This window comes from Anguilla rostrata, chromosome 2 (genome assembly GCF_018555375.3).
Source record: "Anguilla rostrata isolate EN2019 chromosome 2, ASM1855537v3, whole genome shotgun sequence".
Taxonomy (NCBI): domain Eukaryota; kingdom Metazoa; phylum Chordata; class Actinopteri; order Anguilliformes; family Anguillidae; genus Anguilla; species Anguilla rostrata.
In genome coordinates this window covers 45,924,690-45,948,415 of record NC_057934.1, presented here as the reverse complement: position 1 = coordinate 45,948,415, position 23,726 = coordinate 45,924,690, and the positions used below count along the sequence as shown (strand labels likewise).

General features: G+C 46.5%; 1 protein-coding gene across 1 annotated transcript in view; it reads right to left on the bottom strand.

Moving 5' to 3' along the window:
- Window positions 1-3,353: 3,353 nt before the first annotated feature.
- sdk1b (sidekick cell adhesion molecule 1b) overlaps window positions 3,354-23,726 on the bottom strand; it is a 346,872-nt gene continuing 326,499 nt past the window's right edge. Inside the window, exons 38-47 of the mRNA XM_064322539.1 lie at window positions 18,850-18,965; window positions 17,084-17,270; window positions 15,601-15,738; window positions 15,056-15,217; window positions 14,465-14,590; window positions 13,816-13,980; window positions 11,945-12,082; window positions 10,753-10,873; window positions 7,522-7,651; window positions 3,354-6,763 (exon numbers count right to left, since the gene is read on the bottom strand). Coding sequence (XP_064178609.1) covers window positions 6,491-6,763; window positions 7,522-7,651; window positions 10,753-10,873; window positions 11,945-12,082; window positions 13,816-13,980; window positions 14,465-14,590; window positions 15,056-15,217; window positions 15,601-15,738; window positions 17,084-17,270; window positions 18,850-18,965 — 1,556 coding nt within the window. The 3' untranslated portion in view covers window positions 3,354-6,490. The remainder of the gene's footprint in view (window positions 6,764-7,521; window positions 7,652-10,752; window positions 10,874-11,944; window positions 12,083-13,815; window positions 13,981-14,464; window positions 14,591-15,055; window positions 15,218-15,600; window positions 15,739-17,083; window positions 17,271-18,849; window positions 18,966-23,726) is intronic.

Genomic DNA, 23,726 nt, shown 5'->3' with positions numbered 1-23,726 from the left:
GAAACCTGTGACTTTGCCAGCGGTACTTTCCCCTCCCATTGTTTGTCTTTCTATTGGTCATGAGAAATAGAGAATTACATCATTCTCCAATAACTCGAGATCGTGATATCACACATTACTTTGATATTCTTTTTTCATGTACAAAGTTCAGACCATGAAACTCAATACATGGGGGCTGATTCAGACCCAGCATAGGCACGCAAAGTCAACATAAGTACAAAATTGTGCACCTTGGCAGTTTAAGCGCATTAGACTTCGCTGGCTAACTGGGGCATAAGTGCGGGATTTGTGAATGGAGGTTATGGGTTAAGCCTCCATTACACCAACACAATGCAAGGCCTCACTATCTGTCATTGATTCTCAGTGGAGAGGTTTCTTTGACAGATTGCGGTCCTGTTGTGGTGAGGCTCTGAGGCCTTCCTACCTATGCAGTGAGGTGTAACTGAAATGACATTTTTATTGACACTGTGGAAGAAATCTGGTTTTCACATGCACCCACATGAGCTTAGTTGGATAGGCTAATGCATTTACTTGTAATATAAAGCATTCGTTATTTAAGGGAAAAAACATATTAAAATGATTACATTTAGATTTTGATGTGCTGCTTATTCTTATTATTCAACAGTTGTTCTTATTCTTTAAAATCAAACCTAGCTCAGCCCATTTCTGGTGAAGGTCAGGCAAGCAAGATCTCTCCATTAAAGAAAGGAGTGTTTTAACATTGCTGGAGGGAAGTCCTCAGAGTTGTTCTTTCCAAAGTATTTCTCTTTGGATGGACTTGTTGGCTATACTGTATAAGCTTTAAATCATCATAGTTGGATAGCAACTTTCCCAGATCAGCAAGGAAAGATGTAATATCACCAGAAACCCAGGCTACATCCATAACATATCAATAGCTAGCTAGTTTTCAAGCGAGACAGGTAGGCTCACAGAGGGTGAGAGCCCCTGTTACAATCTATTATCACTTGTATTATGCAAGGGTATCTATTTACCCAAAAACCACTGAACCAAAAGCAATACTTTTTTCACAAACTGCCATGCATAGTGAAATTTATCACCACAAAAATGACTGATGTGGTTCATCATTTCTTTTATTTAGCTAGGTAGGTAGGTTGGTTTCAACATTGAAACGAAAACAAAAATCAGTGGTAGAATAGAGCCCATTTCCAGTTTCATGCTGTGCTTCAATCCCCGGCCCCAGCTACTCTCTCCAGGTCCTATATACACTCTGTGGGCCGAGGGTGTGCTTTCCTGTCTTGTTATACATACATCTAACTGCACAAACTCGGGATATACCAGCCAGTTTTTGACTTAAGTTGACTTTGTGCCTATTTCTCCAGTCTGAATAGGCCCGTAAATGCATAATAGTGTAACAGAAACATTTTTGTTAATGATTGTGCTTTATTTACTCATGTGGATTTTTACCCTGTTTGTAAGTTGAACATAATACTACCAAGTCACCTGTTCACAAGCCCGGATGGTGCACTATGGACACAGTAGGACGAACTTGCCAAGCTGGCCTGACACACCCTTTCACTACAGGACTGTTTTTCCTGCCGTTTTACCTTTCGTGTTACCTAGTGTTAGTGACTCACACTGTGGGTAATTCTCCTGACAGTCACTCTAAGTTGCTATCTGCAGACTGCATGCTTTCTCAGAAAAATTGCTGTAGTTTAATTAATGTACGGCATTGCTCTGGTTCTTTCATTGTTCGGAAATGTGAGAAACCAGTTTGGCTTCTACTTTATCCAGTGCCTGGTTAATATTGCGGTATTTTCACTTAGCTTAATTGTAGATTCGGATTTCTGTGGACCTTTTAATGCTGCACCTGACTGTAAATCCTTCATTGAAGGGTCCCAGCTCATTTTCCCAACACAACCTGGAAATGACTAGATATAATAAATAATATTTATATATAAAAACATCATAAATATGTTTATATCAAGACATTATAAAATAATCTCCAAAGTCCTTGAGTTGACAGTTTATCTGCAATGAAACGTTCAAAAGCACAACAAGTGTTTCAAGCACTACAGAACGAGCTGCCTTTTTGCGATGTCCTTGAAGAAAACAACTTCAGGTCTTTTTTTTTAATTTTTTTAAATTATATTTCTTAATGTTATTCCTTGAATGTACAGTACTGTATGTCATGCCCAAGTACGGGAATTAAAATATGAAAGGGAAAAAAAAGCTTGCTTATTTGATGTCAGTTATAACCTTGGAACTAACTTTGTGCTTATACCAGTTTGCAATGTATGCACTATTTGTTCATAATTATAACTCGTCACATGCTATACTGCTGTTACTGCACACAAATGCTGTGATTATGAAATCAACTCAGTGCCCTTTTATCTGTTATACTGCAGGTGAAAGGAGGAAAGGGGTGTATTATGTACTCTGGCTGGCATGTTTACTCTTGACTGAACTTTGTTCCTGAACTAATGAGTTTATTAGACAGCAGAAAGTAATGACAGGAAGTGTCAGAGCCTTGCTGAATTTAGGCTATTCATTTAGTACGAAATGAGATGAAACCTGTATTTACCTCAGGAAATTAAATGTTTTTACGGTGTAGGGGCAGAATTTGGGTTAATTTTATTGACAAGCATGTGAACAATCTGTATTTACATTTTTTAAAGAGGCCAGAAACATGCAGTAGCACAGATTAAAGTTCTGTCTAATCTAACAGGTGAAAAAAAATGTATTACAAATGTAAAGATAAAAGGTCTTTCGCCCTTTGGTGTTAGAAAAATACCTGTCTACCTCTGGGAGCTTTTTATTGAGTTTTAGCCATAAAAGACAAGTTTACCTACCTTTGAATGGCAAATTTTAGTACATGCGAAATTCTATCTACATGTAAAATTACCTCTAAATATAATCCCTACATAAAAAATTCCCTTCTTCAAAATGTTAAACAAAGTTTACGCCATTGAATAAAATGTAGTCTTTAAATCTCTATCACGAATTGGTCATGTTAGAAAGTGTGAATGCGAATGATGGATGCAACGACTTGATAAGCCCAGCTTGACTGTTTCCAGAAAACTGTAAGGAAAATTAGTTGTTTATAGAACATACATGTAATATAGCTAATGTGATGGTTAAGAAAACAGACTGAATATCCAGTTTTTTTCATACTATTAGATAACTGAATAAATGTAAATATACTTTTAGATAACTGAATGTCTTTAATGAGCTGCATATCTGTTAAATGAAAACTGCAAGGTTCCCCTGAACTGGCATTTAGCTGATGGTTACCAGCAAAAAGTAGCCAGAAATGCCCAGTGAGCTCAGGCTTATAATGGACTTTATGTACCTATCAGTCCTGAAATGGAAAAAATGACAGGAGTGCAACAATGCAGTTTGAACATTTTCATTTTCTATTTAATAAATGGCAAGAGTGCAAAATCATTAAGCTTTAAACAAAGAAATGAGTCTGGTAAATATGACTATAAGAGCACTACAACAGTAAAAAGAAAACATTCCCCGACCAACGTCAACTAACACCTGAAACAGATACCATACAAAAACAGCGGTAAATCGGAACAAAGTAAAGCTACGGAAATGGAAGAGTGAATGTCATGCAACCGTGGATAAACCTGGAAGATTTTTCTTAAAGCTCATACAGAAAAAAGTGATCAGAAATGATACAGGTTTGGACACAAGTAAACATGTTTTACATTTCCTGTGATTATGTCAAAGGAACTCATAATTCCAACCTTGTCTTACCTCTCGGAACATTTGTACATGAAAGAGTGTACAGTTCAGGGATAGTACATGAATGTTATTGAACAGCCACTGCAAAACAATATGGTGGGAATTTGACAGACATTTATTCAGAAGACCTATAGAGTACATAACAATAGATCCCTGAAAGCTATGTACAATAAAATAAAATAAAAAACTTAGTGCCATGTTATTTCACAAGACTTTAAAAAAGATACAGAAATACAAAACTGAATGATAAGGTGTGAGCAAAGCTTTTCAGCATAGCATAATGAAATACAAGCACCTGCTTCTGAGCAGAGGTACTCTTTACCCCAATGCTACTGCCCTCTGCTGTACATAGCAGGAAGTACGCTGAAAAAAAATGAATGAAAATGTTAAAAGAGCTCTGTTATTGTCAGTTACCCAAATACTTTTCTGAAAGACAAACAAAATGGACAGAATGTAATTGCTTACAAATATAAGCCTTTCTTCCGTTTGCCCTCTATAAAAAACGTTATCGCTCTACCCTCGCTCAACGCTCAACTGTGGCCGAGCTTCTCCAAGCACTCGCGTCGCTTTCTCTGGGTCCCAAACAAACCTGCGCGGTGCGGGCGCAGCCGGCTGTAGTTCATATATTTACACTTCCGTTTCTGTGAGTTCGGTTGCGTTTGTGGGAGGGTGAATGAACATACAACCTATGCGGTTAAAATACATCAGATTTATTTAGTTATATCAGTGACGGTTTTCAGTGTAAGCCTCATAACAGTACACCTACAGAGAATAAAAATGAATTATATTGTGCCTTGTACTGATTCACATCTTCACAAATACCACTGCCAAGAATAACCATGGACTATGGAACTTCAGTAAATATTCACTAATGTTCTTGGAGGAGCATCAGATCCCTTGTTATATCTGAGCCTTTGTCCTAATAATGACTCAGCACATAATGTTTTGAGGCCTATTGTAATGTTAGCAGCACACAACAAGGAGAAACAGAAATCAGGAGCGATTACAGTATAAGGTCACACAGCCATCAAGGTTGACAATAAACATTTCATTTGATTTAAAAAAATGCGAGGAAATTTGTTTTACTTTGTGAAAAACCAGTTCATACTCAATGGACATAAGACAGTTAATATTTAATCACAGATTTAAATTTTCAAAAAATATAGACTGAATTTGTATCTAGCTCAAATACCCTACAGGTTTATGAACTATTATATCCTCATATCATCTCAGGGATTTTTGAAATCTCCTCATTCTACTTTCTGATTGCCATACACTAACAAGCAACAACAATGGATTGCTGTAATGGACTGACTACAGAACTACACCAACGTGGCAAAAAACACTACAGTAAAAATTGATCTGTACAAAATTTATACTAAAAATACACTTATACAGTACATATTGCTAACCTAAAAAAGGAACAAAACAAAGTCCTCAGTCATCTTTTCTCTTCGTAAAAAATATCAAAGAAATGAGTTTGAAAAATAAAAGTCGAAAATGCACATTTCTTTCTGTTAAAGCAATATCCATATGGCTTAAGAGTGCAGTCATGTGTGCAAAGGCAGTATATTTTTTATCTCAATATCCTTTCAAACCCAAAGGAATTCCTTGTCATTACATTCATTCTTCTCAGAACAAAACAAAACCAAACCAAACCATAAGACAAAAACCGAAAACATGGAAAGCTTCAAGTGAGTGTTACTCGTCTGATGGGCGGTTCCCGGACTGAAGTGGAAGGACCAGCGGCGAGAGCGAGGGCGTCCTGGAGGCAGGCCAGCCCGCGGGGTCAGGCGCGGCGTACTGTACAGCCCACCCTCAGCTTCAGCACAGCTTCGGCGCAGCGTCACACAGCAGGCCAGCTCAGAGCAGGCACGGGGAACCTGCTGCTGCTTCTGCCACACGGTCGGAGGCCTCTCTCTGATGTAGAGGACCGTGCGGCGCAGGGTGGAGAGGGTTCCCTTTGACGCCTCCCACACCCCGTTGTCTTGCAAATTCCGCTCTGCTCCTTTTTAAGCCGTCTTTCAGAAGTTTTGTGGTCGACGCGTCCTCCAAACTCTCAAGTGCAACATCTTGGGGCTTTCAGCTTTTGAAGTGGATTGTGGGTAATACACTTAATGTGATTAAAAGTCCTATAATTACAAGCGTCTTGATCCATTAGATTTTTTTAAGGGCCATCTTTGAGCTGAAACAGTTTTTTAACTGTTAACAAACAAGACCATTATTTCCTCTTTTAAGTGCCAGGCAGAAGAAATGTTTTTATTCCTTTTGAGAGGAAAGTTCTTTTCATCCGCTGGCTGAGTTCTGAAGAGGATCAGATTTATTGGGGTGAGAACACGTCTGTGATCCCCTGCACTGAGTCCAGGCCTTGAACTCACATTCACTCTTCAAAGTCGAAGCAGAGTCCCGTGAATACACAGGAGTTCTTTCTCTGTCTTTCTGGAAAGTTCTTTTCCATCTAGTTTTGTAAGCCATTCCTTCGTTTTCACTCAAACTGCCTGTCTGTCTCAGTCTCTCTCTCACAGATACACACATATGACGGAGATAATCACACAGTCTTGATAAGTCACAGACACTGTGGGGGACGTGGGCACAGGAGAAGTGCAGAGCTGAGAAACAGCTTCATGTTCCTCCTGCCAGCAATACCTTTGTGTCTTTTTACCGTATGGAGCCGACGGCTAAATACCCACAATTCACCACAACCCCCCGGGCTGCCGGAGCCGCTGGACGGGCCCCACCCTGACCCCGCCCCTCCCCGCCCCCGGCGTGGCACCGTGCGTCAGACGAAGGAGGAGAAGCCTGTGGCGGGTGTCCGTGAGCTGGGGGCGGGCTGGCCGGCGGGGGTGTACGCCCCTCCCACGCTGTGCTGGGTCACTACAGTCTGATAGTAGGCCTCGGCGTCGCCCCCGGCGCACTCCTCGTACGCGTAGGCCGGGCTCTGCTTCAGCCCCTTCTGCTGCCGCTTCCACGAGTTGTAGTAGGTGGGGTCGCTCATGTAGTGGTTGACGAAGGAGTGCTTGGGCTGCTCGTCCTCGTAGTCGCTGTCCGTGGCCTTTCCAAAGACAGGGGGGACAGAGCGGTCAGTGCAGGCCCCCTTCACAAAGCAAGACTCAGCAGTACAGCCTGAAATCAGCACTGCATCTGGACTGGGAATACCGCACGGTAACCCAGGATAACATCCCAACACCTGTGCCTGCAGCCAATCACGGCTCTGCTCCCAGCGCTTACAGCCAATCGCTGCCCTGCTTTTGGGAAGCTGAGCGCCTGCCCGGGCGGAGCTGACCTTAGGGCTGCACCATATACCAGACAGCCATCTGTTAAAGTGTAATAAGAATAACTGCCGGCGTGGCCAATGGCGCATATAGGAGATCTTTAGCCATAGCTGATGCGGTAGTAAACAACCAAACATCAGAGACCGTGTGAAATCCTTCCGGGAAAGAAAAACAGTGTTGATGAGACAGCCAATCAGCAACAAGGTTGTACCGCTTCTATGTGATCATGTGATTTGCTTTTTCAATCACATGGAAGCAGCAAAGCCTTGCTGCTGTCTTACCAGCAGCCAACAAATATCAGCAATGTGTTTATTTTCTGGAAGCATTTCACATGGCCTCTGATGTTTGGTTGTTTACTACTGCACCAGGTATGATAAAAGAAAAATATGCAAAATATGCCTACGCTCATCCACATGGCAGCGGTTATTCTCATTAGGTGTAAAAAGGTTGTGATTGGTTATTTGGTGCAGCCCTAGTGAACCGGTTGGCTGCTGGGTTTGATGTGTTCATGCAGGGGGGGCAGGGGGACACACAGTACCTCAGACTCAGAGATCTCAGTGGGTTTCTCGGTCAGCGTGGTGCTCTCTGTCAGAACGGCGCCGTTGTAGTTGTTGCATATGTCCTCGTCAGAGTAGTGCAGTCCCCCGGGGCTGGGGCGGGGAGGAGACCTGGGGGCCAGACCACAGACCCTCCTTAAACGCTCTTTCCATCGGCCAAAAACCCCCCCACAAAAAACTGCATGCACTTGTTTGGACGTAATGTTCTATTTGAACAGAAACTATTATATAGCTATCCAACCTGAGTAAACTCTGTGTGTGTGTGAATGTGAGTGTGAGAGAGAGAGAGAGAGATGTTTTCGGTGGTGCGGTAATTGTTGTCACTTCCATGTTTTCCGATCACAACTGCGGCAGCTGAATCTGCACTCTCCACTAGCGTGGAGTGTCACTAAATAAAACGTTTAAAGCCGCAACGCGTACACTAAGTTAGCATGCGGCGCCATGTTTGGCAGTGGTGTAATTTCCGCCAAGTTCTCCTCATCAATTATACTCTCAGCTCCACTAAGAAGGCAAGACACGAGAGAGCAAACTGGATGGGCCAATTGGATGAGCACACAATGTGTACCCAGTGCTCATGGGAGTTGTAGTATCATGTAGCATCACCTCGGATTGACTTATTTCAGATGCCTTTGTAAACTACAATGATTTTTTCATAGAAAATGCTAGCGAAAGGTCACCCGCCCAAAGTGGCTGGTCAGAGTGACGGAGCTACACGCCACTGAGGAATTCTACGCGTATTTGGTAGGGGGCGGGTGTTAATGTCAGGCCCTGAATTCCCACATCTACAAAGCCCTGTCGCCACACCACGGCTACAGCTGCCTGCCCCGCGATAATTTACCAAAAACACGTATTCATTACAGCTCGCCTGCTCTGGTATGCGCAGATTCATTAACCAATCGCCTAATAGAGTCCTCAGGAACTTTCACAACCTCCAATAGCATGAATAAATGATCAGCATCGATACAGGACCGATTTCCTGCAGGAGGGTTCTGGGAAGAGAGCCAGTAACCTTTGATAATGAGGTCTACTAGCAGCCCCAAGGGCGAGCCACGAGACTCCCATAATTACACCTAAAGGTTTGAGCTGCAGAGCTCTAACAGGGCCAGACAGGGGCGATGTGGCCGGGTCTCCCCAGCGCTACTCCAGCACAGCTGCCAGGAAGAGCAGAGTACTCCCCCTAGAACTGCCCCCGAGAGCTCACACACACTCACCCCAGAGCTTACACACACACACAAACTCACTCACCCCAGAGCTCACACACACACACCACAACACACACTCACCCCAGAGCTCACACACACACACCACAACACACACACTCACCCCAGAGCTCACACACACACACACACACACCACAACACACACACACACCCCAGAGCTCACACACACACACCACAACACCACACTCACCCCAGAGCTCACACAACACACCACAACACACACTCACCCCAGAGCTCACACACACACACACAACACACCACTCACCCCAGAGCTAACACACACACACACACCACAACACACACACTCACCCCAGAGCTCACACACACACACCACAACACACACAATCACCCCAGAGCTCACACACACACACCACAACACACACACTCACCCCAGAGCTCACACACACACCACAACACACACACTCACCCCAGAGCTCACACACACATACCACAACACTCACACTCACCCCAGAGCTCACACACACACAACACACACACTCACCCCAGAGAATGCACTCACCCCACAACACAACACTCACCCCAGAGCTCACACACACACCACAACACACACACTCACCCCAGAGCTCACACACACACCACAACACACACACTCACCCCAGAGCTCACACACACACCACAACACACACACTCACCCCAGAGCTCACACACACACCACAACACACACACTCACCCCAGAGCATGCACTCACCCCAACAGCTCACACACACACCACAACACACACACTCACCCCAGAGCTCACACATACACACCACAACACACACACTCACCCCAGAGCTCAACACCAACCACAACACACACACTCACCCCAGAGCTCACACACACATACCACAACACTCACACTCACCCCAGAGCTCACACACACACAACACACACACTCACCCCAGAGAATGCACTCACCCCACAACACATACACTCACCCCAGAGCTCACACACACACACACCACAACACACACACTCACCCCAGAGCTCACACACACACCACAACACACACACTCACCCCAGAGCATGCACTCACCCCAACAGCTCACACACACACACACAAACACCCACAGCACACACCCACTGAGTGACCACTCACACGGCTCTGAGGATTTAAAGCTGCAATTTGTGCTACAGTCACCGTGACTCCGGTTACACTTTGAGTCCCAAAATAGCCGCTTGCTAAAAGTTTCCATATTGGAGAAATTTGATTGTGTAAAGATCACCCACAATGAGGCACCCTACACTGCTTAATTAATGAATGAAGAAATGTTCATTCTCAGGGAAAGACAAATAACCCTTAGTGAGGCTAACGCTGTTAATAATCCAGTATAATATCATGGAACAGGTTTAAGGGTTATACTGACTTTTCTCTCTGAAGCGGACTTTTTACCAGATCATGTCTAGGGAACTGATTATTTATTCTGCGAGATTAGACAATATATATATTTTTATTATTTTTTGTTTTGTTTTTTTATTGTTATTTTAGACAATATTTACATACTATAGACTTAGATAGCATACACTGCACAAATATAATGCTACGCAATGCAAGGCATACATTTAAAAGAAATATAAAGCCTGTTCTTTCTTTTGTCTGGTGATCATTCAGGGTCTACACCAATCAACGCTGCGTGTCTGTGTCGCCACATGTATGCCTCTTTTAAAAGGAAAAAGCAAAATACGAACATTAGAAACAAAATCAGCTCCTCCTAGCCACAGACATGCATGGTTGCTAGAGGCTGGCAGAGCGTATTGCAGAAGCAATTTGAGCTGGTCCGATCTCCTGGGGTGAAATACGGCTTGGCTCAAACACACCAAATTTCACACAACAGGGCTGTGTCCACAGCCAGCATGCTATTCGAACGGCAACAGAAACAGCCCCGCATTATAAACACACAGGCGTGCGCTATGACATCACAGTTATCATCACGGGGGCGGGGCGAGCGGCGGCCATGGCGATGTAACCTCCAGCGATTGGTCCCTTCTTACCTGGTGCCATTCTTCTTGAGGAAGGTGCTCTTGACGTTGAGGTGCCTGCTGTTGAGCTCCAGGGCAGTGAAGCCTCCGTTGTCCAGGGTGACGGACTCCTCCACGGTGGAGATGTGCTTCCCTGCATGGGCGACAGCATCTCCCCCCATCAGAGCTCACACCGCCAAAGCCAACGCCGGGGCACCCGTTAGCTGGTTTAGCTCGGGCGGCTAATAGAGACGAATGGGGCGCCGGCGCAGGTACAGGTTAAATGAAGAGAGGCGGCGCGCGTGATGGGGGTCAGGTGAGGCTGCCGCAGGGCCGCTCATTAAGCCCCTGGGCGGCCCCCGCGCGCCTCGCCCTCCTTAATTGCGCTTCTGCATGAGAACGCTGCCAGGGTTCCCTTGGCAACCGAGATCAAAAGTTCCGTGCTCAGCAACCTGGCATGCTGGCAGCTGCTTTTCATCGACAGCGGCAGCCCGTGTGACTCGGGAAAGCACAGGCACGAGGCAGAGGGACACACGTGCAGGCAGATGGGCAGAGATGGACGGACAAAGGAGGACAGACAAACACAGACAGACAGATGGACTGAAAAGCAGAAAGTCAAACATGAGGACAGACAACCAGACAGAGACAGGCAGACATACTGACAGAGACAGAAGGACAGAGAAAGGCAGACATACTGACAGAGACAGAAGGACAGAGAAAGGCAGACATACTGACAGACAGACAGAAGGACAGAGAAAGGCAGACAGACAGAAGGACAGACAGAAGGACAAACGGAGACAGACAGACAGAAGGACAGAGAGAGACAGAAAGATGTTCTGACGGAGACAGAAGGACAGACGGAGAGAGGCAGATGTACTGAGAGACAGAAGGACAGACAGAGACAGAAAGATGTTCTGACGGAGACAGAAGGACAGACGGAGAGAGGCAGATGTACTGAGAGACAGAAGGACAGACAGAGACAGAAAGATGTTCTGACGGAGACAGAAGGACAGACGGAGAGAGGCAGATGTACTGAGAGACAGAAGGACAGACAGAGACAGAAAGATGTTCTGACGGAGACAGAAGGACAGACGGAGAGAGGCAGATGTACTGAGAGACAGAAGGACAGACAGAGACAGAAAGGTGTTCTGACAGAGACAGAAGGACAGACGGAGAGAGGCAGACGTACCGACAGACAGACAGAAGGACGGATGGCGTGGCTCACCGGTACCACAGCTTCTGTACTTCTTGCCCTGACCGTGCAGCACCAGAGCAAACACCACCATCAGAATGAGGATCAGCCCACACAGCGCCATGACGACCAGGAACCACCACTCCTCGTAGAAAGGCGTCTCTGACTGGGCTGTGTGCGAGCACGGACAAACACACAAAACACGTCTGACTCTGCAGTTATGTCTCCCGGCCACCAGATGGCAGCAGTGACTTAAAAAAGCTTCTGTTCTTCAGTGGCGCGAGTACACTGGAGGGGTGTCTGCTGCTCCACCAGCTCTGTGTTTGACTGTGTTGAGCTCCCCAGCTGTACCAGACTGAAATACGAGCCAAAAGCACTTCTCTCTTCACTGAATACAGCATACCAGGTCTAACACACCCTGCAGGAGGGACAATACAGCTCTCTGTGGGCTAAGCTGAGTGCGCTACTTAATACACAAAATTCACTGAAGGGAGCAAAAACAGAAACATGAGCACCTCCAATGACCTTGCATCTAGTCTTATGTTGCCCTTTGTTAAATTCAAACAATAATAATGAGTAATATAGAAGTGCTCCATGCACACAAATTCCAAGTACACTTGGCTATTATTTGAAGGACTGCAAACAGTGCAAGTGCAGAAGGGATTGAAAGAACCCTTCCCTAGATATACGTCCTTCACAGAAATAATTTTGAAACTAAGATAAACAGACCAGAGTTTACACAATATCACCCTGCCTTACTTTTCTCATTTAACTTGAACCGTGATGCTGCTAAAAAAGAATAACATTAACTCCAATTAAAGCATGTTATTGTCATAATTCACCCCTATAATTAAGTCTAGTTTTAATTAAATAAATTGCAATTATAATTTATCTTTATAATTAGCCTTGGATAATGCATAATAAGGCCAATGCTGTCCTCAAAGCATCCATGACCACAGAAAATGTACAAAGATGACCCTTGATTTATAAGAAACTGTTGAATTTGGTTGTGATGACTATTTACTGTTAGACCGGTTTGCATTGTGCATATGTTTGAGAAAGGGCCACATTGCGTCAACCACTACAGGAAGACCTCTGCACTTTCTCCTGTAAAGTTAGTGAAAGTCAGGAGCGGAACACAGTCAGGAGTGGAATACAGTAAGGAGTGGAGTGAAAGGAGCAGAGTTAAAATCAGGAGTAGAGTGAAGTCAGGCGTGGAATACAGTAAGGAGTGGAGTGAAAGGAGCAGAGTTAAAATCAGGAGTAGAGTGAAGTCAGGAGTGGAATACAGTAAGGAGTATAGTGAAAGGAGCAGAGTTAAAATCTGAAGCACAGTGAAGTCAGGAGTGGAGTGCAGTAAAAGGAGCGGAGTGAAATCAGAAGTGGAGTGAAGTCAGGAGTGGAATACAGTCAGGAGTGGAGTGAAATCAGTAGCAGAGTAAAATCAGAAGCGGAGTGAAATCAGAAGCGGAGTGAAATCAGAAGCAGAGTAAAATCAGAAGCGGAGTGAAAGGAGCAGAGTGAAGTCAGGAGCAGAGTGAAGTCAGAAGCAGAGTGAAATCAGGAGCGGAGTGAAGTCAGGAGCAGAGTGAAGTCAGAAGCAGAGTGAAATCAGGAGCAGAGTGAAGTCAGAAGCAGAGTGAAATCAAGAGCGGAGTGAAGTCAGGAGCAGAGTGAAGTCAGGAGGTGAGTGAAGTCAGGAGCAGAGTGAAGTCAGGAGCAGAGTGAAGTCAGAAGCAGAGTGAAATCAGGAGCAGAGTGAAGTCAGAAGCAGAGTGAAATCAGGAGCAGAGTGAAGTCAGAAGCGGAGTGAAGTCAGGAGCAGAGTGAAGTCAGGAGGTGAGTGAAGTCAGGAGCAGGGTGAAATCAGAAGCGGAGTGAAATCAGGAACGGAGTGAAAGTACCTGACAGGGCAGCAGAGGGCATGCTGGGATCGCCGTAGCCGAACTGGTTGACTGCGATCACGCGGAACTCGTAGCTGACGCCCTGCCTGAGGCGGTCCAGGCTGACAGAGTGAGACGTGCTGCTGGGGGACAAGTGCTTGACGAAGGTATCCCACAAGCCCTCGTCTGCAAACACAGCAGGAAGGCATGTCACCGCCAGCGGAAATGTCATCCAGGAGAGGGGAACTCATTCTAGGACATCTCCATCTCTACCAGCCCTGCTGCCGTCACGCAGAGCTCGCTGCTAATTAAACAGAGCCAGAGCTCTCGGCCACATGTCTGGTGTGAGAGTGCAGAGGAAGTACACAAATATACAAATACAATGGAGATCTGCCATCCAAGTCATGTGAACCTTTAAAATGACTGGAGATAAACATTTAAAAAATATCTTTGACAATCAATTACAAATTTAGTAATTGATTACAATCCCAAAATGCTCTGAAGGGAAATAGCAGCTCAAATTATTTTGATAATTACAATCAATAAATTGATTAACTGCAGAAAGCACCAGAAGTATTTAACACCATTTAGAAAAAAAACCTGCTTTCACATTTCAGGCTAAAAGATTGGCATTTAAGTAAATCGTTGAAAGAAATCGCTCAGAATTCACCTGAAGGACGGGCTTCAATAACGTAACCGATAACTGGCCCGCCCCCTGTATCTCCTGGTGTCCAATGAATGGTGAGGGCAGAGGAAGATTTAGTGATTGACGTCTCGATGGGAGAACCAGGGGAGCCTGTGGGCAAAAAGCAACATGATTAATGTGGGCGTGGCTAAACCAACTGCAGACGAGCTACGTCTGAAAACCAGCTCGTCTGAAAACTTTCGTTCGCTTCAAACAAAACCACAGTGTGTCTTACAGGCATTTTTTGCAGCAAGCTTTTACAATGGCAGAAATGAGCAACCCCTTTCAGATGGGGGGAGGGGCCCCACACGGACAGACAGACCCCATGGTCTGACTGACTGACTGAGGAGAAAGTGCATGCCACATACAGCTCAGAGTTTAATGAGCGAAATCAATGAAAGTTAGCGATGTTGCCTGCTGGCTCAAACCACACTCCTGTGAGCTATCGATCCATATTTGATGAAGTGCTTTTCTGCTGTGAATCCCTGATGCGTCTTCAAAGAGCATGACAGCCTTCAGGCTCTGGCGGGTCGGCGGTGCGCCGTCTCCCGTGGCGACCGCAGCCCCGCCTCTCACCTCGCAACGGCCCCGCCGTGATGTTGGCCTCCAGCTCGGGCCCGAAGCTGATGGTTTTGGCCTGCACCCGGAAGCGGTAGGTCACGCCCTTGGTCAGGTCCCGAACCTTGAGCCAGCGCTGCCAGTTGCCCTTGATGTCCACGGTCACCACCTTGCTCACGCCTGCGGCACAGCCAGAGCAGGGGGCACAGTCGCGTTAGAGGGCGGTGCACAGCCACAGCGTCACAGCGGCACAGCCCGTTTCACAGAGCGCAGCTTCAGAAAGGCCGGTCAGTCACAGTGCTCCACCAGACAGGATCCTGTCACTAACTACAGTGCAGTGCTCACAACGAGCCACAGAACAGGTACGGACTACGATGGTGTGACACGCACTATATCAATACACTGGGCAAAAACATTTTAGGTCCATTTGCTAAAGGCAAATCTGTGCCGCTGACTAACTTATATGGAACTTTATGTTGCTCAGGTGCACTTAACACAAAGCCTGGTGGTGTGTTCTCTCAGTTTGGCCTGTGTTCCCAGGAGGAACTGAAGAGGGCGCTCACCGTGTATAGGGGCAGAGGGCTCGTACACCACCCTGTACCCTTCCACCACTCCGTTGGGGGTGAGGGGAACCCCCCAGGAGACGTTGAGCGTGGTGGTGGTCACCTCGGAGAAGGTGATGAAGCTCGGAACACTGGGGGCTTGACGACAAATCACAAGGACACAGTTACTCAGACAAATATGAAAGACAAGAACAATGAGGGAATAAATGGGTCCACAGCAGTCTAAGACTGTACAGTCTAAGTTACTGCACATATTACTTCTGCATAGGCACAGGCATATGCTTAATGAAGCAAGTTTGACAACTGTTGAGACACAAAAAGGTTTAAAGAGAAAACGCAAAAGAACTTTCCAGATAGATTTGTTACGCGCACCATGTTTTGAGCGGCTCAGTGTCAGAGACGTTCGGAGAGGCGGGGCCACTCTGTCTCATGCAGATCGGCTCAAAGTGAGGTCAGCTGCCGCACTTAAAAACTCGAGCGGACACGCGCAATGTGAAATTTACTTTACATAGTAAACTTCCCGGAAAGGATTAATTATAACTCTCCTCGTAATTGCTTATTAGCACCTCTCTCTTGCTTATTAGCACGCTCGTTTTATTGCTGCTTCAAATAAGCCAGGAAAAGGGGTATTATTAACGGCAAAAACATTTCATATCTGGGCTACATAGGATTAGCACTTCATTAATGTCGCGCTTTGCACAATGTATCTGATGAGGCGAGACGGGAGGGCAAATAAGAGAGACGCGAAGCGGCGCCGGTTTGAATCTGAATGTGAAAACTCCAGCCAGATGCGTCTGCTGCTAAAGGACGTCATTCCAACACGCCCGCGCCGCCAGTGACAGGGGACGCTGCGTGAACAGGCGGGCGGCGAGGCGGTAATCTCGCGCGTGTTTCTGAGCATCTCTCGCTACGCTGGGAGCCCCGAGGCAGGAGAGAGACCGGCTCGCAGTACACAGGTCTCCCAATAAAAGGCTTCCCTTTGTGTAGCCGGGTCTGCTGCGCGCCCTGCAGCGCTAACGGTACCATAACACTGCAGGCATACACGCTACACACGCCCGGAATACAGATACCCCACTGAAGAAAACGTAAAACTCACAAACACCTGTATTAAAGGTATCGGAAAGCAGCGAAATGCTTCTGTGCTGTACTCCATCCATGCATGCTCCGAGCTGGAAATTTTAAACATAAATCTGCCTCATTAGACCCATTGAATTGGTAAGTGTGGTGCAGTAAATTTGGTTTTCAAATCCTTATTGACCATTTCAGGTCGATAAAGGTCAAAACTTCACTTAAGCATTAAATTCATACCTCCCTGTTAGATACACACATGCTCTGGTAAATAGTTAAAGACCCCGTGTAAAAACAGTCACACCCGCTTATTAAAAAGGCAAACCCGTGGCACACGGCACACTGAGCTGCTCCTCGGAGCGGTGCGGTCAGACGGCCGGTGTGTTTGTGACACGGGCGTGTCCCCGGGCCTCACCGGCCTGGAGAGTGCGCCCCCTCCTGGGCTCGCTGAGCGGGCCGTCTCCCGCCGCGTTGAAGGCGCACAGCTTGACCAGGTACGTGCTGTAGCTGGTCAGGTTCTTCAGCCGCACCGCGGTCTCCGGGACGAACAGGATCTTCACCTTCTCCGTCTCGTTCCGATTGTCCCGCTCCCAGTAGTGGATCTGGTTCACGTTTGGGAGGAAAACATTTCAAAAAAGGGGACCAGGTGCCGCAGAGAAGGGCCTTCAAACAGCTTCACACCCTCGTCTCCAAGCGAAGAACTTTTAAATTCTAGACCTGGCGGACTCTATCAATCTCTTGCAGAGGACAAAAGGCATCATTAGATGTTATTCTGGTCTCAAGGATCAGTAGAGCATTTATTTTCTGCATACATTTTTTCCTTCAAGTGTCAGTTCAGCATATCACAAGTTATACATCAAAAGGAATAAAAAAAAAACCTATGCATTCATTTCCATTAAAAAGTTTCCGTTATTGTGCAGTATATTATATCTCACCTGTGTTCTAGCTGCACTAACCCCACTTTGTCAATTCTGTGGCAAAGTGTAGGCACTAGCTGTCAACAACACTGAATGAAAGGCTCTGTTTTTCAACGTGGTTTCAAGCTGGTAACAGTGGCATTTTAGACACCGCATTACAGAATGATCTGAATATGTCCAATAGTAGCTGGAAATCAATTTCAAAAAGTGTTAAAATGTTTCAAGGTGCTGTTCACTCTGGCTTTGACACAACATTATGTGCAGATGAATGACTGAGCAGAGATCTGGATTTCATAACACTAATCTAGGCTACACAGCAGAGCAGCGTTAGGGAGGCAGCACTACTGGCTGCCAAGAGCACTGCACAGGCAAATGCTACCAGCACCGCAAACACAACAAATTACATATTTGCAAACCACTTAGAACATGCTAATTGTTGTCTTTGTTAGAAAACATTATCAGTGTAATTTACAACATTTCATTTACAAATTTCTGGTGGCCGTTTGTTTACTTTTACCATTTGTGTTGCAGTTTATTCAGGGTTTGTATTTTTTTGCAATCTTTATTGGAACAGATGCTTCTGCTTCATTAACATGAAATAACGCACGCTCATGTGAAAGGAGCTTATCCAAATGTGAATGTAAGACAGAGCCTGTGCTCACCTTATAGCCCTGAGTGTGTCTGAATGTGAATGTGAGACAGAGCCTGTGCTCACCCTATAGGCCTGAATGTGTCTGAATGTGAGACAGAGCCTGTGCTCACCCTATAGGCCTGAATGTGTCTGAATGTGAGAGAGAGAACCCATAAGCTCACCTTATAGCCCTGAGTGTGTCTGAATGAGAGAGAGAACACATAAGCTCACCTTATAGCCCTGAATGTGTCTGAATGAGAGAGAGAACACATAAGCTCACCCTATAGGCCTGAATGTGTCTGAATGTGAGACAGAGCCTGTGTTCACCTTATAGCCCTGAGTGTGTCTGAATGTGAGAGAGAGAACCCGTAAGCTCACCTTATAGCCCTGAGTGTGTCTGAATGTGAATGTGAGACAGAGCCTGTGCTCACCTTATAGCCCTGAGTGTGTCTGAATGTGAATGTGAGACAGAGCCTGTGCTCACCCTATAGCCCTGAGTGTGTATGAATGTGAGAGAGAGGACCCGTAAGCTCACCTTATAGCCCTGAATGTGTCTGAATGTGAGACAGAGCCTGTGCTCACCCTATAGGCCTGAGTGTGTATGAATGTGAGAGAGAGGACCCGTAAGCTCACCTTATAGCCCTGAATGTTCCCGTTCTGAGTTTCCACGGGGGGAGGCTCCCACACCACCTCTAGCTGTGTGGATGACAGGCTGTTCACCTTAATGTTCTGAGGGGCCACTGATGGAGCTGCAGGAAAGCACACAGTCAGTGCCCCACATACAGCACGACTGCTGGAGCCGCATGCACCAGTCACAGCCAACCCGCACACAGCCCCGTCTCTAAATACAACTGCTTAAACAAATATCCATCAAATCCAGCCAGATGTAGAGCTTTTCATTAGCTTCCCTTTGGTTAAAAACCAGCCTCCCCTTGCAATTCAATTCTATTAAATTTCCATTGCCTGCACTGCTTCAGCTACATAATTCCCCAGACTTATTTGGAAATTCCTACCCTCCATTAATAAAGCCTGGCAAGACTGAACCTATTAATATACATGGACGCTCAAGTTAAAACACAAAGCTAAAGTGCATTACGCTACCTGTAAATTACTGGAAGCTGTATGAATAAGTGCAATACATCTCCTGCAGTTCTTAATAGAACAATCTATACACGTTTCTGCAGTCATTTAGAGGACTAGTGATGCGCGCACACACACACACACACACACACACACACACACATATATAAATATCCTTTATTTAACCAGGTAAAAGTCTCATTATGATTAAAATCTATTTTTCAAGAGTGACCTGGCCAAGAAAGCAGCGTAAACATTGTTACAACAATAAACAGAAACAATGCAAACACAACTGTCACACACTACAAACAAGTGAACACAATATCCAGTTAATATGCAAGACAAGGTCAAGGACAAAAATCCAGTTATGATGCATAAACAGGTACAATTTTCTAAATTGTACAGCTGGTGTTCTATGTAAAGAATGCATAGAACAGCAGCTGTACAATCTTACACAAACATAAAATAGACAGCTAATTGCACAAGGGAAACCCTGATTATCCGCCCAGAGAAACAAATGCTTTCAATCTGGTCCCATTTCTGAATTATCTCCTGTATATGAACTCATCCATTTTTAGTTTGTTAAATATGAGCAGAAGTTGAATATTAATTCCATAACTTGGCTAACTTGAATTTGCATTGCAATAATTTGAATTTAACGTTTAAACTGAAATATTATATTTAAAACTTAAACTTGACCTACATAACTGGAATTTGTATTTCACAATCTGAAATTGAATGTAATGGTTTGACATTGAATTCGGTCTTCACTGCATTCAATTGCCACTTTTAATTTCAAGTTCAATGCACTTTCAAATTCAGTTTTAACAATTCAGTTTCAGTGTTCTGTAACACACATCCGGGTACTTAGAAAAAGCAAACGAGCAAAGATTAATTCAAACTGCAAACAGTGGCTAGCACCTTAAGTGGCACCAATCTTTTTTAATACTTTTGTTATTGTTGTGGTGCACAGAGGAGCTAATGGAGCTTGAAAACAATATTTTTTAACCCTGCAATGACCAGAGACCGAACAGGTAGGCTATGTAAAGCTCTGTGAAGCTAGCCACAATAAGCCACACTAAGACTTATGGTTTCAGGCTGCCGGTTTGTGTCTGCAAACTTTCTCTAAAATACTAAAATAACTAAGTTCGTGTTGTGTAGTTTAAGAGATTAGAATTCTGACCACAGATGACTCCTTGCATTATATTTACAGAATTTAGAATTGGCCACTAGAAGTCCTAGAAAAAACCCAACATATTGACAGACAACTGCTCCACACAGGCGAGACAAACAGAAACAGCATGTGCAAGGCCCAACAAGTCACTGTGGAATTGGAGAAGCACGCACACACACACACGCACACACACACACACACACGCACACACACGCACACACACACGCACACGCGTGCACACACACACACACGCACACACACACACACGTGCACACACAGCGTGAACACTACTGGTGACAGATTAAACCTATGCATGCTTAACTGAATGGTACTGAGTGAACAATGTGAACTGGGCTGAGAAGAGGCCTAATCCATCAGGACCACACGCAGCCCTATGGTAAAAACGAGCGCTGGTCCTTGGGTTAGCGGGGGACAGATCCACAGGGTTACCCAATCACACCCAAAACTGCGGGCCACGGGCGGAGCAGGACCTGGCTGGCGGACGGAGACGCGGCTCCCTCTGTTCGGAGGGAGGAACGGCGACGCGGCTCGACCTTCACGCGCCTCCCCGGCTCCTCCCTCCCCGCCTCACCTTCAGGAGGCGAGCTAATCACCGGGCAATGAAACCATTTGTTTGGCTCAAACCTGTCCCTCTCCTCGGCATAATCTCCCAGCCTGCCCTGCTCTAATGATGATGTTAATAACCTCGTCCAGGTTGCCTAGCCAGCTGCTTTGGTTCATTATAAGACCGTCATATTTACTGCTCCATTAAACCTCTCACCATGGCGGGATGAAAAAAGTATTGTTAGCATAAAAAAAACGAGAAAAAAATCTGAAGTCCGCCCACGACTAAACCAATTTGTTCACAACTTCGGAATTTGGTGAAAGGACACCATAAATAACCTGCACGCCATCTGGAGCGTCTCTTATAGATTGCCGTTTTGTCTTTATAGGGGTGCCATTAAAAAGAGGAAACCGTGCCAGGGACTGCTATAATTTCGCTCACCTCTACCTGTTTCTTAAAATGAAGATGTGTACCCATCCACTGCATAATAAAAGCACCTGTCCGCTTGGCCAAGAGGCCACACAGACCTATAACGACCTGGCAACCACCTGTAACTGCTCAGAGAGGAGAGGCATGACGGTGCCACAGACATCAGTAAAACATCTACAGCTATTTTTTCATTTCTTTATCTTACTCTTATTTTAGATTTCCTTTCCTTGCACCTGTTCTTCTGAAAACTATAATATATTCAAAACACATTAAAAAAATGAGATGATATGTAGAAAGGGCAGTAGCTGAGGCTGTGCGGTAGCTGGTAAGAGCTGTGTCTCAGAACAGACTGTGCCCACTGTGAGCGGCAGGCTGTGCTGAATCCTGCCTGTGCCAGGGCCCACTGTGAGCAGCAGGCTGTGCTGAATCCTGCCTGTGCCAGGGCCCACTGTGAGCGGCAGGCTGTGCCAGGGCCCACTGTGAGCGGCAGGCTGTGCTGAATCCTGCCTGTACCAGGGCCTACTGTGAGCGGCAGGCTGTGCCAGGGCCCACTGTGAGCGGCAGGCTGTGCCAGGGCCCACTGTGAGCGGCAGGCTGTGCTGAATCCTGCCTGTACCAGGGCCCACTGTGAGCGGCAGGCTGTGCCAGGGCCCACTGTGAGCGGCAGGCTGTGCCAGGGCCCACTGTGAGCGGCAGGCTGTGCCAGGGCCCACTGTGAGCGGCAGGCTGTGCTGAATCCTGCCTGTGCCAGGGCCCACTGTGAGCGGCAGGCTGTGCCAGGGCCCACTGTGAGCGGCAGGCTGTGCCAGGGCCCACTGTGAGCGGCAGGCTGTGCCAGGGCCCACTGTGAGCGGCAGGCTGTGCCAGGGCCCACTGTGAGCGGCAGGCTGTACTGAATCCTGCCTGTACCAGGGCCCACTGTGAGCGGCAGGCTGTGCCAGGGCCCACTGTGAGCGGCAGGCTGTGCCAGGGCCCACTGTGAGCGGCAGGCTGTGCTGAATCCTGCCTGTACCAGGGCCGACTGTGAGCGGCAGGCTGTGCCAGGGCCCACTGTGAGCGGCAGGCTGTGCCAGGGCCCACTGTGAGCGGCAGGCTGTGCTGAATCCTGCCTGTGCCAGGGCCCACTGTGAGCGGCAGGCTGTGCCAGGGCCCACTGTGAGCAGCAGGCTGTGCCAGGGCCCACTGTGAGCGGTAGGCTGCAGTCTGCAGTCTGCAGGGGAGCTGTATTATTGGTCAAGCTTCACCCAGGGAGGCAGCGCGGAAGAGAAAACATTTTACACAGCCTTTCAGTTCCACAGGCTGCATCCTGCGTTTATTCCTTTTCCCTTTCCTTTCCTCACGTCCAAGCTTATGTCAAATCCACTGAACGGTTCCTATACGCGTATTTACAATGACGGGCAAGGATAAGCAATTTGGCCTAGTTTGAACAGTGTTTTATAGTTCCGAAGGTCTTAACTGGTCTGAGTAATTTGGTTTCACAATGCCCAGCATATCAAACAAAGCTTCACTGATGTGAAAGCCCAATCGTACTTGATTACTCTAAGCAGGGAGGGTGAAGCTGAACAGAGGCAGCACTGCTGGGAGCAGTGTAAATGCAGAGCTGCAGAAAAAGCCCTGCTGCACACTGTCCAGAGCTAGCTTAGGAATGGAGCATAACCTGTTCAGCTCCTTATGAGACAACCTCAGCTTCTGATGCAACGCTCTGTTGCAGAAGTCAGTAATCCTTTGAAAGAGAGAAACGTAAGGGTAGAAGAGAGAGAGACGAACCTGGGTGTAAAAAAGGAGAAAGACACCATGTAAAGATTGCAGTCATGCCCATGTGGGGCAATGGGAATGTAAGGAGAAAGCTAAGATAAGTGGGCATGGAATTCACCAGATGAAGAGAATCCGGAGCTCATGTGTAAGGCACAGAGCCTATTGTAGGCTTTCACCTGCTTCGCCTGAAAAGCTGCACATGCAATCTACATTCTCATCCCTACAGGGAGCCACATCCTCAGAGACCAGTCATTCCGACCTGGGCGTCCACGTTGCCCGGCGACCATCGCTCTGTAGCCGGACGGACACGTCTGTATCCGAGTTTCATTCCAGGCGCTCCGGCCGTTTTCGGATCGCTCACCGGGAGATAACGCACTCGCCCGTCGCCAGCTCCACAGCGGCTGCCATCGCTCGCCGCAAAACACCCAGGTCACCGGCGAGAGAGAGAGAGAGAGAGAAAAAAACCACGCGTATGCATGGAGGCGTGTAAACGACGGCTCTTTACGA